The 12,009-nt window shown below is 35.6% G+C and overlaps 1 protein-coding gene and 1 long non-coding RNA gene across 2 annotated transcripts; one reads left to right on the forward strand and one right to left on the reverse strand.

The window, feature by feature from the left end:
- Nucleotides 1–2,052: 2,052 nt before the first annotated feature.
- On the reverse strand, nt 2,053–4,699 carry LOC119066151. Its single transcript, XM_037168452.1, has 2 exons — nt 4,022–4,699; nt 2,053–2,783 (listed from the first exon to the last, which is right to left on the reverse strand). The coding sequence occupies exons 1-2, from the start codon at nt 4,392–4,394 to the stop codon at nt 2,107–2,109; spliced, it is 1,050 nt and encodes a 349-aa protein (XP_037024347.1). The 5' UTR covers nt 4,395–4,699; the 3' UTR covers nt 2,053–2,106.
- A 4,960-nt stretch (nt 4,700–9,659) lies between these two features.
- On the forward strand, nt 9,660–10,077 carry LOC119066157. Its single transcript, XR_005085707.1, has 2 exons — nt 9,660–9,842; nt 9,903–10,077. It is a non-coding gene; the product is annotated as an uncharacterized LOC119066157 (long non-coding RNA).
- The last annotated feature ends 1,932 nt before the right edge of the window (nt 10,078–12,009 follow it).

A 12,009-nucleotide genomic window follows, 5' to 3' on the forward strand; every position in this document is an offset into this window, starting at 1 on the left:
ATATTTCGAAAGTTTAATAGTCTTGTTTTATGCACTTGACGTAGACATGAGGACATATGTCGAAAACCGTACTTTTTATAAATCATGCACTTCTTTCAACGCCCTCAGCATGTGATAGTAGGTTACATTGGATGCTGCGAAAGTAATTCGTTACATGATGTAATACTTTTGTGATAAAAGCAAACTCCCAAGTGTGTTTTTGACTTGTTGAGCAACAAGCTGCTCTAACTGTCTTTTCGACAAGAATATATCCGTGCCGAAGCCGAGGTATACAACTCCACTTGTCAAAAAACAGGTCAAAAGTTGCTCAAAAATACACGAGGGAGTTTGCGAGTATCACAAAATTGTTTCCGAATTAATGGATTATGCAGCAGCATCCAATGCATTCTGTTTTACTACCTACCACATGTGAAAATTTTATATTCGCGAAAAATGAACCAAAAATAGTCAGTAGGTAATCGTTTCAATTTCTCAGGGGGAAATAGCTATGTAATGTCCAACTTTCGCATGGGGCAGCCAGTAAAATCCAATACATTATTCGGGATAAAGTTGACAAGTCACTTTTTCGTGTATATTTTCGGCTTCGCCTTGCGTCAACAATTTCAATTTCATTTATTTCCAAAAAATCATTTCTTAAACTAACAGAGTTCACACAATTACTCGACTTTTCAACATTTCTATTCCTTGTTAAGTAATAGTTATTTATGTAACAAGAATCATATGGCGTGGAGGTATATTATTAGATGTCAGATGTCGGCTTCGCCTCGGATTGGCAAGACATCGTGTGCGATAATATACCAACATACGATTTGTGTTGCATACAATGTTGTATGTAATGAAGAAAATCTAATAAATACCGAAGATAATTTTAGTGTGGCTTCAGTAACACGAGACTTTTATCGCTCTAGTGCCCCTTGCAAATCCTTTATCGCACTAGTGCGATAAAACATGTTCATACGACATTGCACACAGTCCGCGTAAGTCAGAAATATCGTCAACGAACCGCATAAATGACTATTATAATCGTAGAATGCCGTGTAAAAATACTGAAGTAATAGATTCTGTACCAAAAATCAGAGAAAACCTTAAAAATTTTAAGCGAGAGCTATTCGTCACTCAACGAGCATAAAAGTTAATTCTAAAGTAATTCAAATAATTCAAACGGCGCTGCTTGAACAAAACCGACTAGGTTCCGGCCGGCTCTCATCTCTGTTGATTGGCCTATCCAGCTTCCGATTTCTATTCCGGAAATGTTCGTTGTATCTTTTCTGATTTCACTCACATTGCATCACAGACACGCTACGACCGATAATATTGCCAAATCAAATATTATATTATGTTGGGAAAAGTCGATAACCCCGTAATCCATCAACGAATTTCTTATTTCCTTTTGATCCAATAATCGAAAAGGAAATGCTCATAATCCAATGGACATATAATATTAGTTTCCCTTCATATGTGTATCGTTATTCGTTATTCCGTTCCGCTCCCACTATGATAATAACACATAAAAGAATACACAAAAAGTTTTCTTCATGCTATTCTCATCTATCTATTATCGCAATATTAAAAAAGATCACGTGCAGACATCACTTTATGGCTGAGGGTGTAATCAAGAAAACATTACGTACAATTGATTTGAAAGTTTTTTTTTTATTTTGTTGCTGTTTCTCATCATACTCACACAAGGAAAATATTGCTCCTTCGGTGGATGAATGTACGTGATGTTGATGTTCGATTTTTGTTTTTATTTTCGCGATTAGGTGTTAAATTAGCTACCGATAGAGTGAGGAGTAGTTTCATGTCTTCACCAATGGTATTGTGCAGAGATAATTTGAAGATGAGGTGGGAAATTTTACTTACCAACATGCTGTATGGTTTCGGGAATTGATTTTTGCTGGTGCTGATTGAGTTCAAATGTTTTCGGTGTATGAAGTTTTTTCTTCTTCTTCGATTGTTATTTGTAATTGGATTAAGTGGACGTGGTTTTCGATAAATGAATCGCTGTTGTCTGAGAGTGGAGTTTTGAAGTGGATTAAAATGCGAAAACAATTTTCCTTTTTTTTCCTTTTCTTTATTTAATTGCTGACCGATGTCATATCTCGTTTATTCGAACACAAATCTATCACCAACATCTGTTTGTGTTTCTTCCATACTTTTCTCGGTATCACCGGTACGATGAAATATGTCTGGAACTTCCGAATTCGGTTTACTTTTGTCATTATAGCCGAAATTGACAATTTTTCTCTTATCGGTGTTGAAACGTTCCTGGGCTCTAATCAATATCCGATGTTTCTCAATCGAAGTCTTTACTTCAAACATAATGCCACCCTCCTTCAGTATTTCAGCGAATTTAATCGAAGCACTCAAATCGTTCAGATCTAATCGGTCTGTTATCACTCCGCGAATCGCTTCGTACGCATTTGAGTCTTGTGGTGGATTTGTTCCAATCAACAGAAGTTTGGTGCCATTGTCTTTATCTTTCAACAGTTCACCGATCACTTCTTCCAAACTGTTGATTTTATTCGTTAGTGGTGCAGTTTTGTCGTGCAGCGACTGAAGTTGCATCAACACAACATTCAATTGTTTGGTAATTTTTTCGAAAAATTCGTTCGATTTATTATCGCTTGGACATTGAGACGTTGTTTGAGATGTTTCGCTGTAATGATGATGATGGTGATGTATGTCACCCGCTAAAATTGTCGATGGGTTGCAGTTGGAATTTGGATTATCCACTACTACGACCTCGGCAATGTTTGAGTAGATGTCGTCGTTAAACAGTTCTGTAAACGGAAAATTTAGTTTAGCACGGAGACCAAAGTTGTCAAAGAAAATGTAACTATAATATTCAGAGTCGCACGAGTGCACCCATTGCTCTGAAAAATCGACGACACGAGAAACGATGACTTTCTAACTTTCGCCGTTTTTTAACGTTTTGTAGAAGTATTCCTTGTACGAAATGTTAAAAAGGCGAGAAGAAATGATGACATCCTAAAGAACAGGGTGAGTTCATGCAAAACCTCTTTTTGAGAAACTCGCAGTTTCTTCAGAAAGTCGTTGTTTCTCGTGTTGTCGATTTTTCAATGCAATGTGGTACTCCGTACTCCCCATTTCAGTTGTCGAAAATAATAGTACATTAAGGTACCGCTGAATATACCGAGAATTAATACTCTTCTGTGTATTGCACAAACAAGAGTGTATGTGTAATATACAGAAGAGTATTAGTATTGGTATATTCACTGGTACCTTATAATGTTTTATTGTATTGCGGAAACGATCAACTTATCGATATATTAATGTGGGATATATTTACCTAGATAAATAATAATGACGTCATATCAATGGAATAATTGAGAGAAATAATGTTTGGAAAAAAAAAATTTATTGTGAACAAACTGGTGTTTATTTTTGCTTGTCATGCTCGAACTGTTTAAATTCTACTGTTAGGCTGTTGGACAAGATGTCCAAAAAAGCGTTTATCGTTTCATATTAAGAAGTTCGATAAGTCCAGTTCAAAGGAAGCACCGCAAGTCCGTTTAGAAGAATGTTAGGCATTGAGATGTGTTCTTGTTATCTTGTCAAAACAACACTTATTTTACCAAAGAGTAGGCAGCATGGATACTGAAACAAAATATCGACCACCAACAAAAGAGAATTATCTTTGTCCGAAGTTTTATCGTTGTTGTTCTTCGAACAATGTTACCAAGAACATAATTAACAAAAAAATCAATTGATTGAATATCCAATCCAGTCTATGAAAATTTCTTTGTTTTTCGAGTTTTTTTCTCTCAAGAGTTCAAAATCAATCAGCTGTTTAACTTTAGCTTTCATTTACATGCCCTACATTATTTACTTGATAAAAGATGATTGACTTCTACGAAGGTCGGTATCAACTTTGCACCAATTTAAGTAAGATACGGCTGATCTTGTTTTATGGTGTTTGAAGATCTCAATAAAGAATATAAAAACAGGTGATGTCCTTCAGATTAATTTTTTTTTCTAGTTACTAGTAAACACGCACCTTTGACAACAAACTGTTGTTGGTCTAGACGATATCCCAATCCATCTTTTACCACATACAGCCAGTAGTTTATTGTGTCACCAATTTTCAATTTGATTGAAACATCCGTATACGTCCACATACCATTTTTAGGTTTTGTAATGTCTTTTGAAAGCGAACCGCCATCGAGCATATCCAGTTTACTGTTCACATTTCCGTGAAATGCAAAAAGACTCAAACCTGGCGAATCAGGAATTGAAACGGAAAATCCTTTCGATTGATATGCTGTAACTGTAGCCTTCGGCACCGAGTATTGCGTTAGTTTTGATTCATATCTCGTACTGGACGCAACCGACAAAAAAGCGAAAATAAACAAAAACAAACTCTGATGCATTTTAAAATCGAATATAAGCGCAAAACCAACACTAACACTTTTTTATGCTCTCTATTTCAAATATTCAAACACTGTTGTGTAAATACCAGTCGTTGCTGCGAAACTTTACCAATTTGCAATCACCTGAAGCTTAACACTGAGACAAGTTTAACCAAATTTAAATACATAAACGCAATTAACATTTTCCCGTGAATTGGTATACTCATCGAATTAAATTACATGTTTTTTGGGACTATTTCACATCAACACAACTAACATGTTCAACGGTCAGCTCTCACTGAATTTCACACAGAATGATCAAGCAAAAGTATCTGAGCTTAATTTGCACATAATTAAATCTTACACAAAAACATACACAGTAATTCCACAAGCACACTCTCATTCATCGGAAAGTTCAAAAGGTTATCCCGATCCGTTTACTATAAATGTGTTCGAGATTATTTATTTTCTTTTGTTTTATTGATTTTTCTAAATTTGCTTGTGTTATAGGCATGAGTAAATACGGACAGTAATTTGTATTTTAAACGTTTTTGAGTAAATGGTATTCGAGTAGACAATTACTGCATCCGACATAGTTTCATGAGATGATAATTAGTCGATGCTTGGGGACATTAATTGTACTTGTTCTTCAGCTCGGTCTTAAGTATATACTGAGAAATGGGTGGTAATTACCGTAAACGGTAACATAAGAAAAATTAACATCGTACGGGTCTTAGCAATTGAGTGAGGTAAACAAATTTATTCAGACTTACTTCCTCACTGTTCGATATGCATGCGATAAAAAATCCATGACACAATCACCATCAACATATGTATATAACTTGTTTTTATGGAAATTACTCATACAGTTCACCTTCAGACTTTCTTCAAAAACTTGATCAAGATTCTACGCAGACGCAAACTGTTCTTTTTTTTAAATTCATACGAAATATTACAAGGATTTCATGCGAATGAATCATAAATGAGATTACAAGAAATGTTTTTAAGACTTATATTGACAGACGGCAGGCATATCATCAGTATTTGTTTATTATCGAATCTGGTAATTCTCTACATCGAAGTCTTTTTTAACTATCTGAAACAAAAAATCTTCTACTTCATTGTTTCAGTATGACATTTTACTACAATAGACGACACTAACCACAGCTAGTCGCTTAATTTTGATAACAGATGACATGCAACGAATTCTGATCATGTACACTCTCCCTTAAATCCTACATTTTTGAAGTAAGGTCGAAGAAAGAGTCATCATACAAGTAATAGACTTCGTTCACTCTTTCTGTTATTTGCTGACAGGCAGAGGTCTGAATGGTTAACCATTTAATTATATAAAATTTTGAATTAATTAAAGAAGTATGTTCGCCTTTTTCGCCCTTCGGCAAAATTGATTGTAGCATTTAAGACTAGCAACTTTCTTGTTACAATATTTTACGTGATACCATAGATGAACTTACTTCTTTCTGCATACCAACTTTGCTTAACCTGAGACGAAAAGATCAGGGCGCAGACTGCGCAGGATCGAATTCCCCTTCACATTCTCCCTCCGATTTTCAAAGAAAGACTCTTCGGAATTACTTTCTGCATACCGACTTTGCTGACACGAAAAGCTGGATGGTTTACGATGTTTGTGAGGACCGTGTGTTAATTCTAGTGAGAATGTGCTTTGTTATTACGTCACGTATGGTGTTTGCTGAATATGTGAGTATTTGTCGAATTTTCTTAGTTTTCAATTTTGTTTTTGCTGTGAATTTTCACTGTGAATCTGTTAGTATTTCTTTGATGGTTGTGGTTGCATTTCTTAGCTTCTTTCTAAAATCCCAAATTTCCATCAGTAGATGGCACATTCCTATGTAAACTTTCAAAACGCGTTCAATTAGAAAGCTTACTGCTGCCTTGTGTAAGAAGCTAGCGGAAGCAACTGAAGATGGTCAGTGCTCTCTGACCTAGAACCGCCGCTAGTTCTCGAGGTCGAAAGAGCGTTTTCTTCTCTTTTTTACCACTTTACGTGATGTGCGGGCAAGGGCAAGAGCTATAGCACATTTTGTCGTTCCGAAGAGTCTTTCTTTGAAAGTCGGAGTATGTGATTCGGTTCTTGCAATTTGCTCTGCGCCCCTGAGCTTTTCGTCTCAGGTTAAGCAAAGTTGGTATGCAGAAAGTTATTCCGAACAGTCTTTCTTTGAAAGTCGGAGTATGTGAATGCGAATTCATCTCAGGTCAAGCAAAGTTGGTATGCAGAAAGTTGTATTTGTTTTACTGTCTCTTTTGAGTTTTCCTAATCCTAATAAATTAAAGAGAAAGGAGTCGCCGTTTTTAGTTATTGAACAAATGTGTCTAAATGCGAGTCTAAATGTTGTTTGATTCAGAGTTGTACCAGTTCGAGCACTGTGTATTTGCGCCTAGTCCGTTGCCAAATTGCAACGTAAAAAAATACTTTGCCTGTTGCCTCTGATGAACATCAAATAAATTTGTGAATTGAATTGTGAGTGGGACATGAATGGACTTTATTTTATACAATTATCATACCCACTCGTTAGTAAGCAGGCATGACTCAAGTCCACTACCAAAAAAAATGTAAAATTTTTTTGGGGGACGTGGGAGCATATTTACAGCAACTTTTTGACTTCTCCCCCTTTGATCCAATGGCCCCCAAACTAGCATATCTGGAATCTAGGAATCCATACGAGTTCAACGAGCTATCACACGATTAAATTTACAGTCCATTTTCATGTCCCATCCACAATCATATAAGCCTTCAAACAGGGTAATCTCCCTAAAAAGCGACTTCTTCTTTTTTAAATATTTAATAAGCTTGTCAGAGTTAGGAGTATGTAAATGTCATTTTAATTATATACGTCACCAACATCCACCAATTAAAGAAAAAAGTATTTTCGGATTCAACATTTTGTGGCACACATATCCTCTCAAACAAACCCTCCAAGCATTTGCGCGAGATTTTATTCATTTGATGAGGATTTGGTCGTAACGAACTAAAAAGGGTTTTTTGTTTGTATCCGAATCACAGAACGTAATTTATTCATTTGGTGGTATTTTATTCAATTCGTTCTATTCTCAGCACTTTTCAGTCACTGATTTAAACTCAAACGGGGACCACTTACCTATACAATAATCGCGTGTTAAAAAAAATGTCGATTCGAAAACACCTTTGCGTTTCAATGCAACACCACAGTGCTCTTCATATGCTTCATTGCACAGCTTTATGTAATAGCATCTAATAAAAATGAAAGAACCATTTGGATTAAAATATACATTCGAAAAAGCGTTACCATGAACACCATTCACTCTCTAATAGCTTTCAAAACATTTATATATACGAAAGCCAAAAGGTAATTAATTTATAATAATTCGGGTACCTCAAATCCACTATGTGTATCCTGTTAATTGCATTATCCTCGAATATCGTATCCATATATATAAAATGGACGCGTGCTTTGTGTCTCCACTGTACCGATTTTCGCTCAGTAATGGTCCTTGTTTGTTATTAGCTTCATGTGGTTGTAATATGGTTGGGCGTTTTGTTTATTTGGTAGGTATGCATCTATCAGGTTATATTTAACGTTCGTACACATACCCTATAATAATGGATATGGTATGCGGTCTTGTGTTCTGTAATGTGTAAAATTGTAAAATTGTCTCGAATACACCGAAGAGATACCATTTTCGGATCAGTGGACGAAAATTTCATAAACGAGACACGTTTTAAACTGAAATGTGAACTGAATTCACTAATTAGTTTTTCGAGGATATGTGCAAGTGTTTTCCAGAAGCAGTTTGTTTCTAATCGAATGAAGAAACTTTTTTAATTGTTTTACTTCACTCCGGCAAGGTGATCCGGTGTAGAGTGATGGTACAGAGTACGTTGGCTTTGTGGTGATTTGGTGTATGTTGGAGGTTTTGAACTTTTCGCATTTTGATTCGAACAACAATCAAGATACATAAATATCAATTACATAAGTATAAGTCACATTCGAAATGCGTTCGTGACTGGTCGCCTAGACCAGATATGAAAATATTGTCGTACAGCTCCGTATTTATACAATACAACAGAAACCCATGGGTGACATCAATAATCAAACATTTTACATTCATCATAATATATCATTTATGATGTTAGCTAAACAGAAATTTCGTGAAATTTATTATCCGCTTACGCTCGTACGCGCGTATTTTATTTCCAGGAGACTTTATTCCTCTTTTTTCGAATAAAAATTGTCGTAAATAATATTTTATTGAAATAAAACTTTGAGATTAGTAAGTGATCTCTCTATTCGTGCTCACGTAATTTCGTTCTAGAGCGAGGCGAAAAGTGAAAGAAATTATATAACGAAAATGATTGATGAACTCCAAAGGGTATTGATTCGAACAAACACACAGTTCTATGTTGTTTGATTCATCTACACCGCTAAAAATATGGGGGACACGATTTTAGTAAACTCGGAATTCTTTTAAGCCTCCACAAAGTACAGTGGGATATTGTGCAGGTTGTTCAATTCGTTATTTGGCGTTGGCATCGCAGATCGTCAAATATTCAACTTCAGGGGATAGCTGCAGTGAGCTATGACAAAAATTGACTCATTTTTAGAAGCCTTGAAAATTGTTTTAATTTTATGGTTTTTTCTTATGTGAGGTGTGATTAGCCCTATTTTCTGCACTCACAAGATCTTGAGAAAATTCGTTTGATGACAGTTCGAGGGAGAACATGCTTATTTTCTTCAAATTTTGCTTTGACAGGGTAGAAAATATTGGTTTTCTCCACCGAACTGTCAACTTTGTTTTGTTTGTTTCGTTAATTATACGTTGCCTTTCGCTCTCGTAAAAAAAATAAATGAATTAAAAATCAACGAAACTTAACAGTTCAAAAATACCCTGATCTCGTCAGGCGACAGGTACAGTGACAAACAGGTTTAGTGGCTTTAATACCTCAGTAAGCTTACAGCGTATAGAAAAAGTGGGTCAATGCTAGTGTTCATGCTTGCGAAATGGACCCATACAAGATAAGTCATCAGATAAGCCAGATAAGGTAAGTACTTTGCAAGCTCAGTGAAAATATGATGTTTGCAAAATATTTGACATTCGGCTCCATTTTGCGCGAACTGTGTACTCACCTTAACAGTCTTCTCAGTGCATAATAGAAATTAAAACTACAAATAGCTGATAAGCTGCCCTACATAGTCACCTTGCCCGGTCAGAGTGTTATCATTATGTTTGTTAAATATCACAATATTAATACCGATCTTCACTGAATTTCAACTTAAAATTACATTTCACTCTCAGTCATCGCGTCGATTGGAGCCTTTAATCTTTATTCCACTTCTCATAGCAAAAGTGTTTTATTTCGGAAAATGAATTCTAAATTTTTTGGTTTTGTCTTTTTCATTTTCTTCTTTGTTTCCGCTACACTGAATTACGTTTCCGCGATTGGTGGTCAAGGTAAAGTTAAAATGCACATCACATCACTACTCGTCATTTGAAAAATATTAATATCTTCAGGTGAAAGTTGCTTCAGACGGGGTACTCCTGTTGGCCATACTACATGCGATAATTGGTGTGCTGATCGAGCATCAATTGGGTCCTGTAACGGTGGGTTGGCGTGTTGTGTTACTCCTGACTAAATAAATTTAGTGATCTGGTTCTAATAAAAGAACAACTTTTCACCAATGTGACTGCAAATTTTAAGTTTTTTTTTCGTTCAAATACTTGCAATGGCGGCTATCAGTTGGATGTAAAGATTGACTTTTGTTTATTGGTCTGTCTCTCTATAGGGGTCTAGAACGAGAGCCCTGGAGACTTGAAAATTTGTTTATAGTGGTGGATGAGCATCAGCTAATTTGCATAGTTAAGGAGATTTTTGAACATTAAACTTGAAAAGAAAATTAACAGAGAAGAACGACTAGGCTACGATATCAGTAAAGTAACCTCTTTCAAAAAAGTTCGTCCAAGCTTGTGTGGCTAGTGAGAGGTGACCAAAAACCTAAAACATGCACTTTTCTTATGGAAATTTCTCGTAGGCCACGAAACGTACAAGGTCGTGTGGGGTGTCATTAGAAAGGTAATTGCATGTACTTTCGGAGCAGATAGGGTCTTGTTGGGTTTACAATTTATCCACACTGAGTTATGAGTAGTTGAAAGTTCATGGGTAAAGAATGGATAATTCGGCGAACTTCTAACGGTTCCCATGCATCCGAAAAGCAACAGAAAAATAAAAAAAACTGTTTCCCCCATATGATACTGGTCTTAGCTTTCCAATAATACCATGCATGGGTAGAGTTTCGATGAATGTGGTTTTGGAATGAAAATTTAACGCTCAGTATCGCTACTCAAAGAATTTCATGCATGTGCAATTTTTGATGAAAAAATATTTTTTGCAGCAATGTTAGCTGCTAGTTCACTTTTTCGAAGTTAGCGTGATGTCAGTAAATTTTATTCCAGGGATTCCAGAAACAAGGACACCCTCTTATAAAATGTGATTTGCGTTTTGTACGAACTTTCGTATAATTCCACTACGAGCAATTTCTACGACGTTATATCTTTTAGAAAAAAAAAAGTTTAAAATACTGACAGAATTTGTCATCTAAGTTGCTTACCTTAACCTTGAAACAGCAATCACATCGCCATAATAATCAAATCTGTCACTTCCTTCGTTAGTTGTCTCATACAAAATCTTTGACTTCATTTGCTTTAACGTAACGTGTTCTCATTATAAGAGAACACTAGCTAGGGATCATTGCTTATTTCTGAAGTCTTTGTCGATAGCGGATGACTGACCGTTTTTTTTAAGTTTCGATATCGCCCAAAACCACTTACAGTGGAGGTGTGACGCAAGTCCTGTTATCCACTTACAAAAGAACTGATATCGGTGTAGGTGACGCTTACAGATTCGACACGCAAAAAGATATGCGTCACAAAAGGCAGCTGACGAGGAAAGCACGCAAAAATTTGATCAACAAAAATTTTACCCGAAAAATTTTAGAAATAAAATTCTAACAAAAAATAAAATAAGTGGGGGGTAGTAGGAGCTGAGGGGGAAAAGTCAAAAAAGTTCCTCAGTCCCACGGAAAAAATTTTTTCGTCAATTTTTTCAGTGTGAACGGACTTGCGACACGGCCCTTCACTAACGTAAGGCCATGATGAGGCTTTAACAACATTCGCAGTCAAACAATAGTTGATGCTATGTTAGAGTAAAAAAACTTTATTTTTTTGCTAAATTAATTGAAATCATTTTTCCTTTCAAATTTAACAAAACTCATTGCAATCAATCTAGATGTAATCTAAGAGTTTAATTCGCTCTTGAAAGGTAGTTTGTCTTCATAATTCTAACTTAACCGATTTAATGGTCGGTCGTCTGCTTAATTGTTTACTATATTATGCCTGAATTTATTGTTTCAGCGTTCTTTCTCTCTGTGTTGGTGTTCAGAAACTTTTTTTATTTTTTTTATTCTACGTATACCATATTGCAATGCCGTTCATTTAAAATACAAAAAAAAAAACAAAAAAAAGACCAACAACAAAGCCTAATGACTATCCATAAATTCCATTAAAACACTTTATCTCCGATTGTTCAAATGGCTTAAATGGAATAAAATCTACTTTAGAAGCG

The sequence above is a fragment of the Bradysia coprophila genome, chromosome IV, assembly GCF_014529535.1.
Source record: "Bradysia coprophila strain Holo2 chromosome IV, BU_Bcop_v1, whole genome shotgun sequence".
Taxonomy (NCBI): domain Eukaryota; kingdom Metazoa; phylum Arthropoda; class Insecta; order Diptera; family Sciaridae; genus Bradysia; species Bradysia coprophila.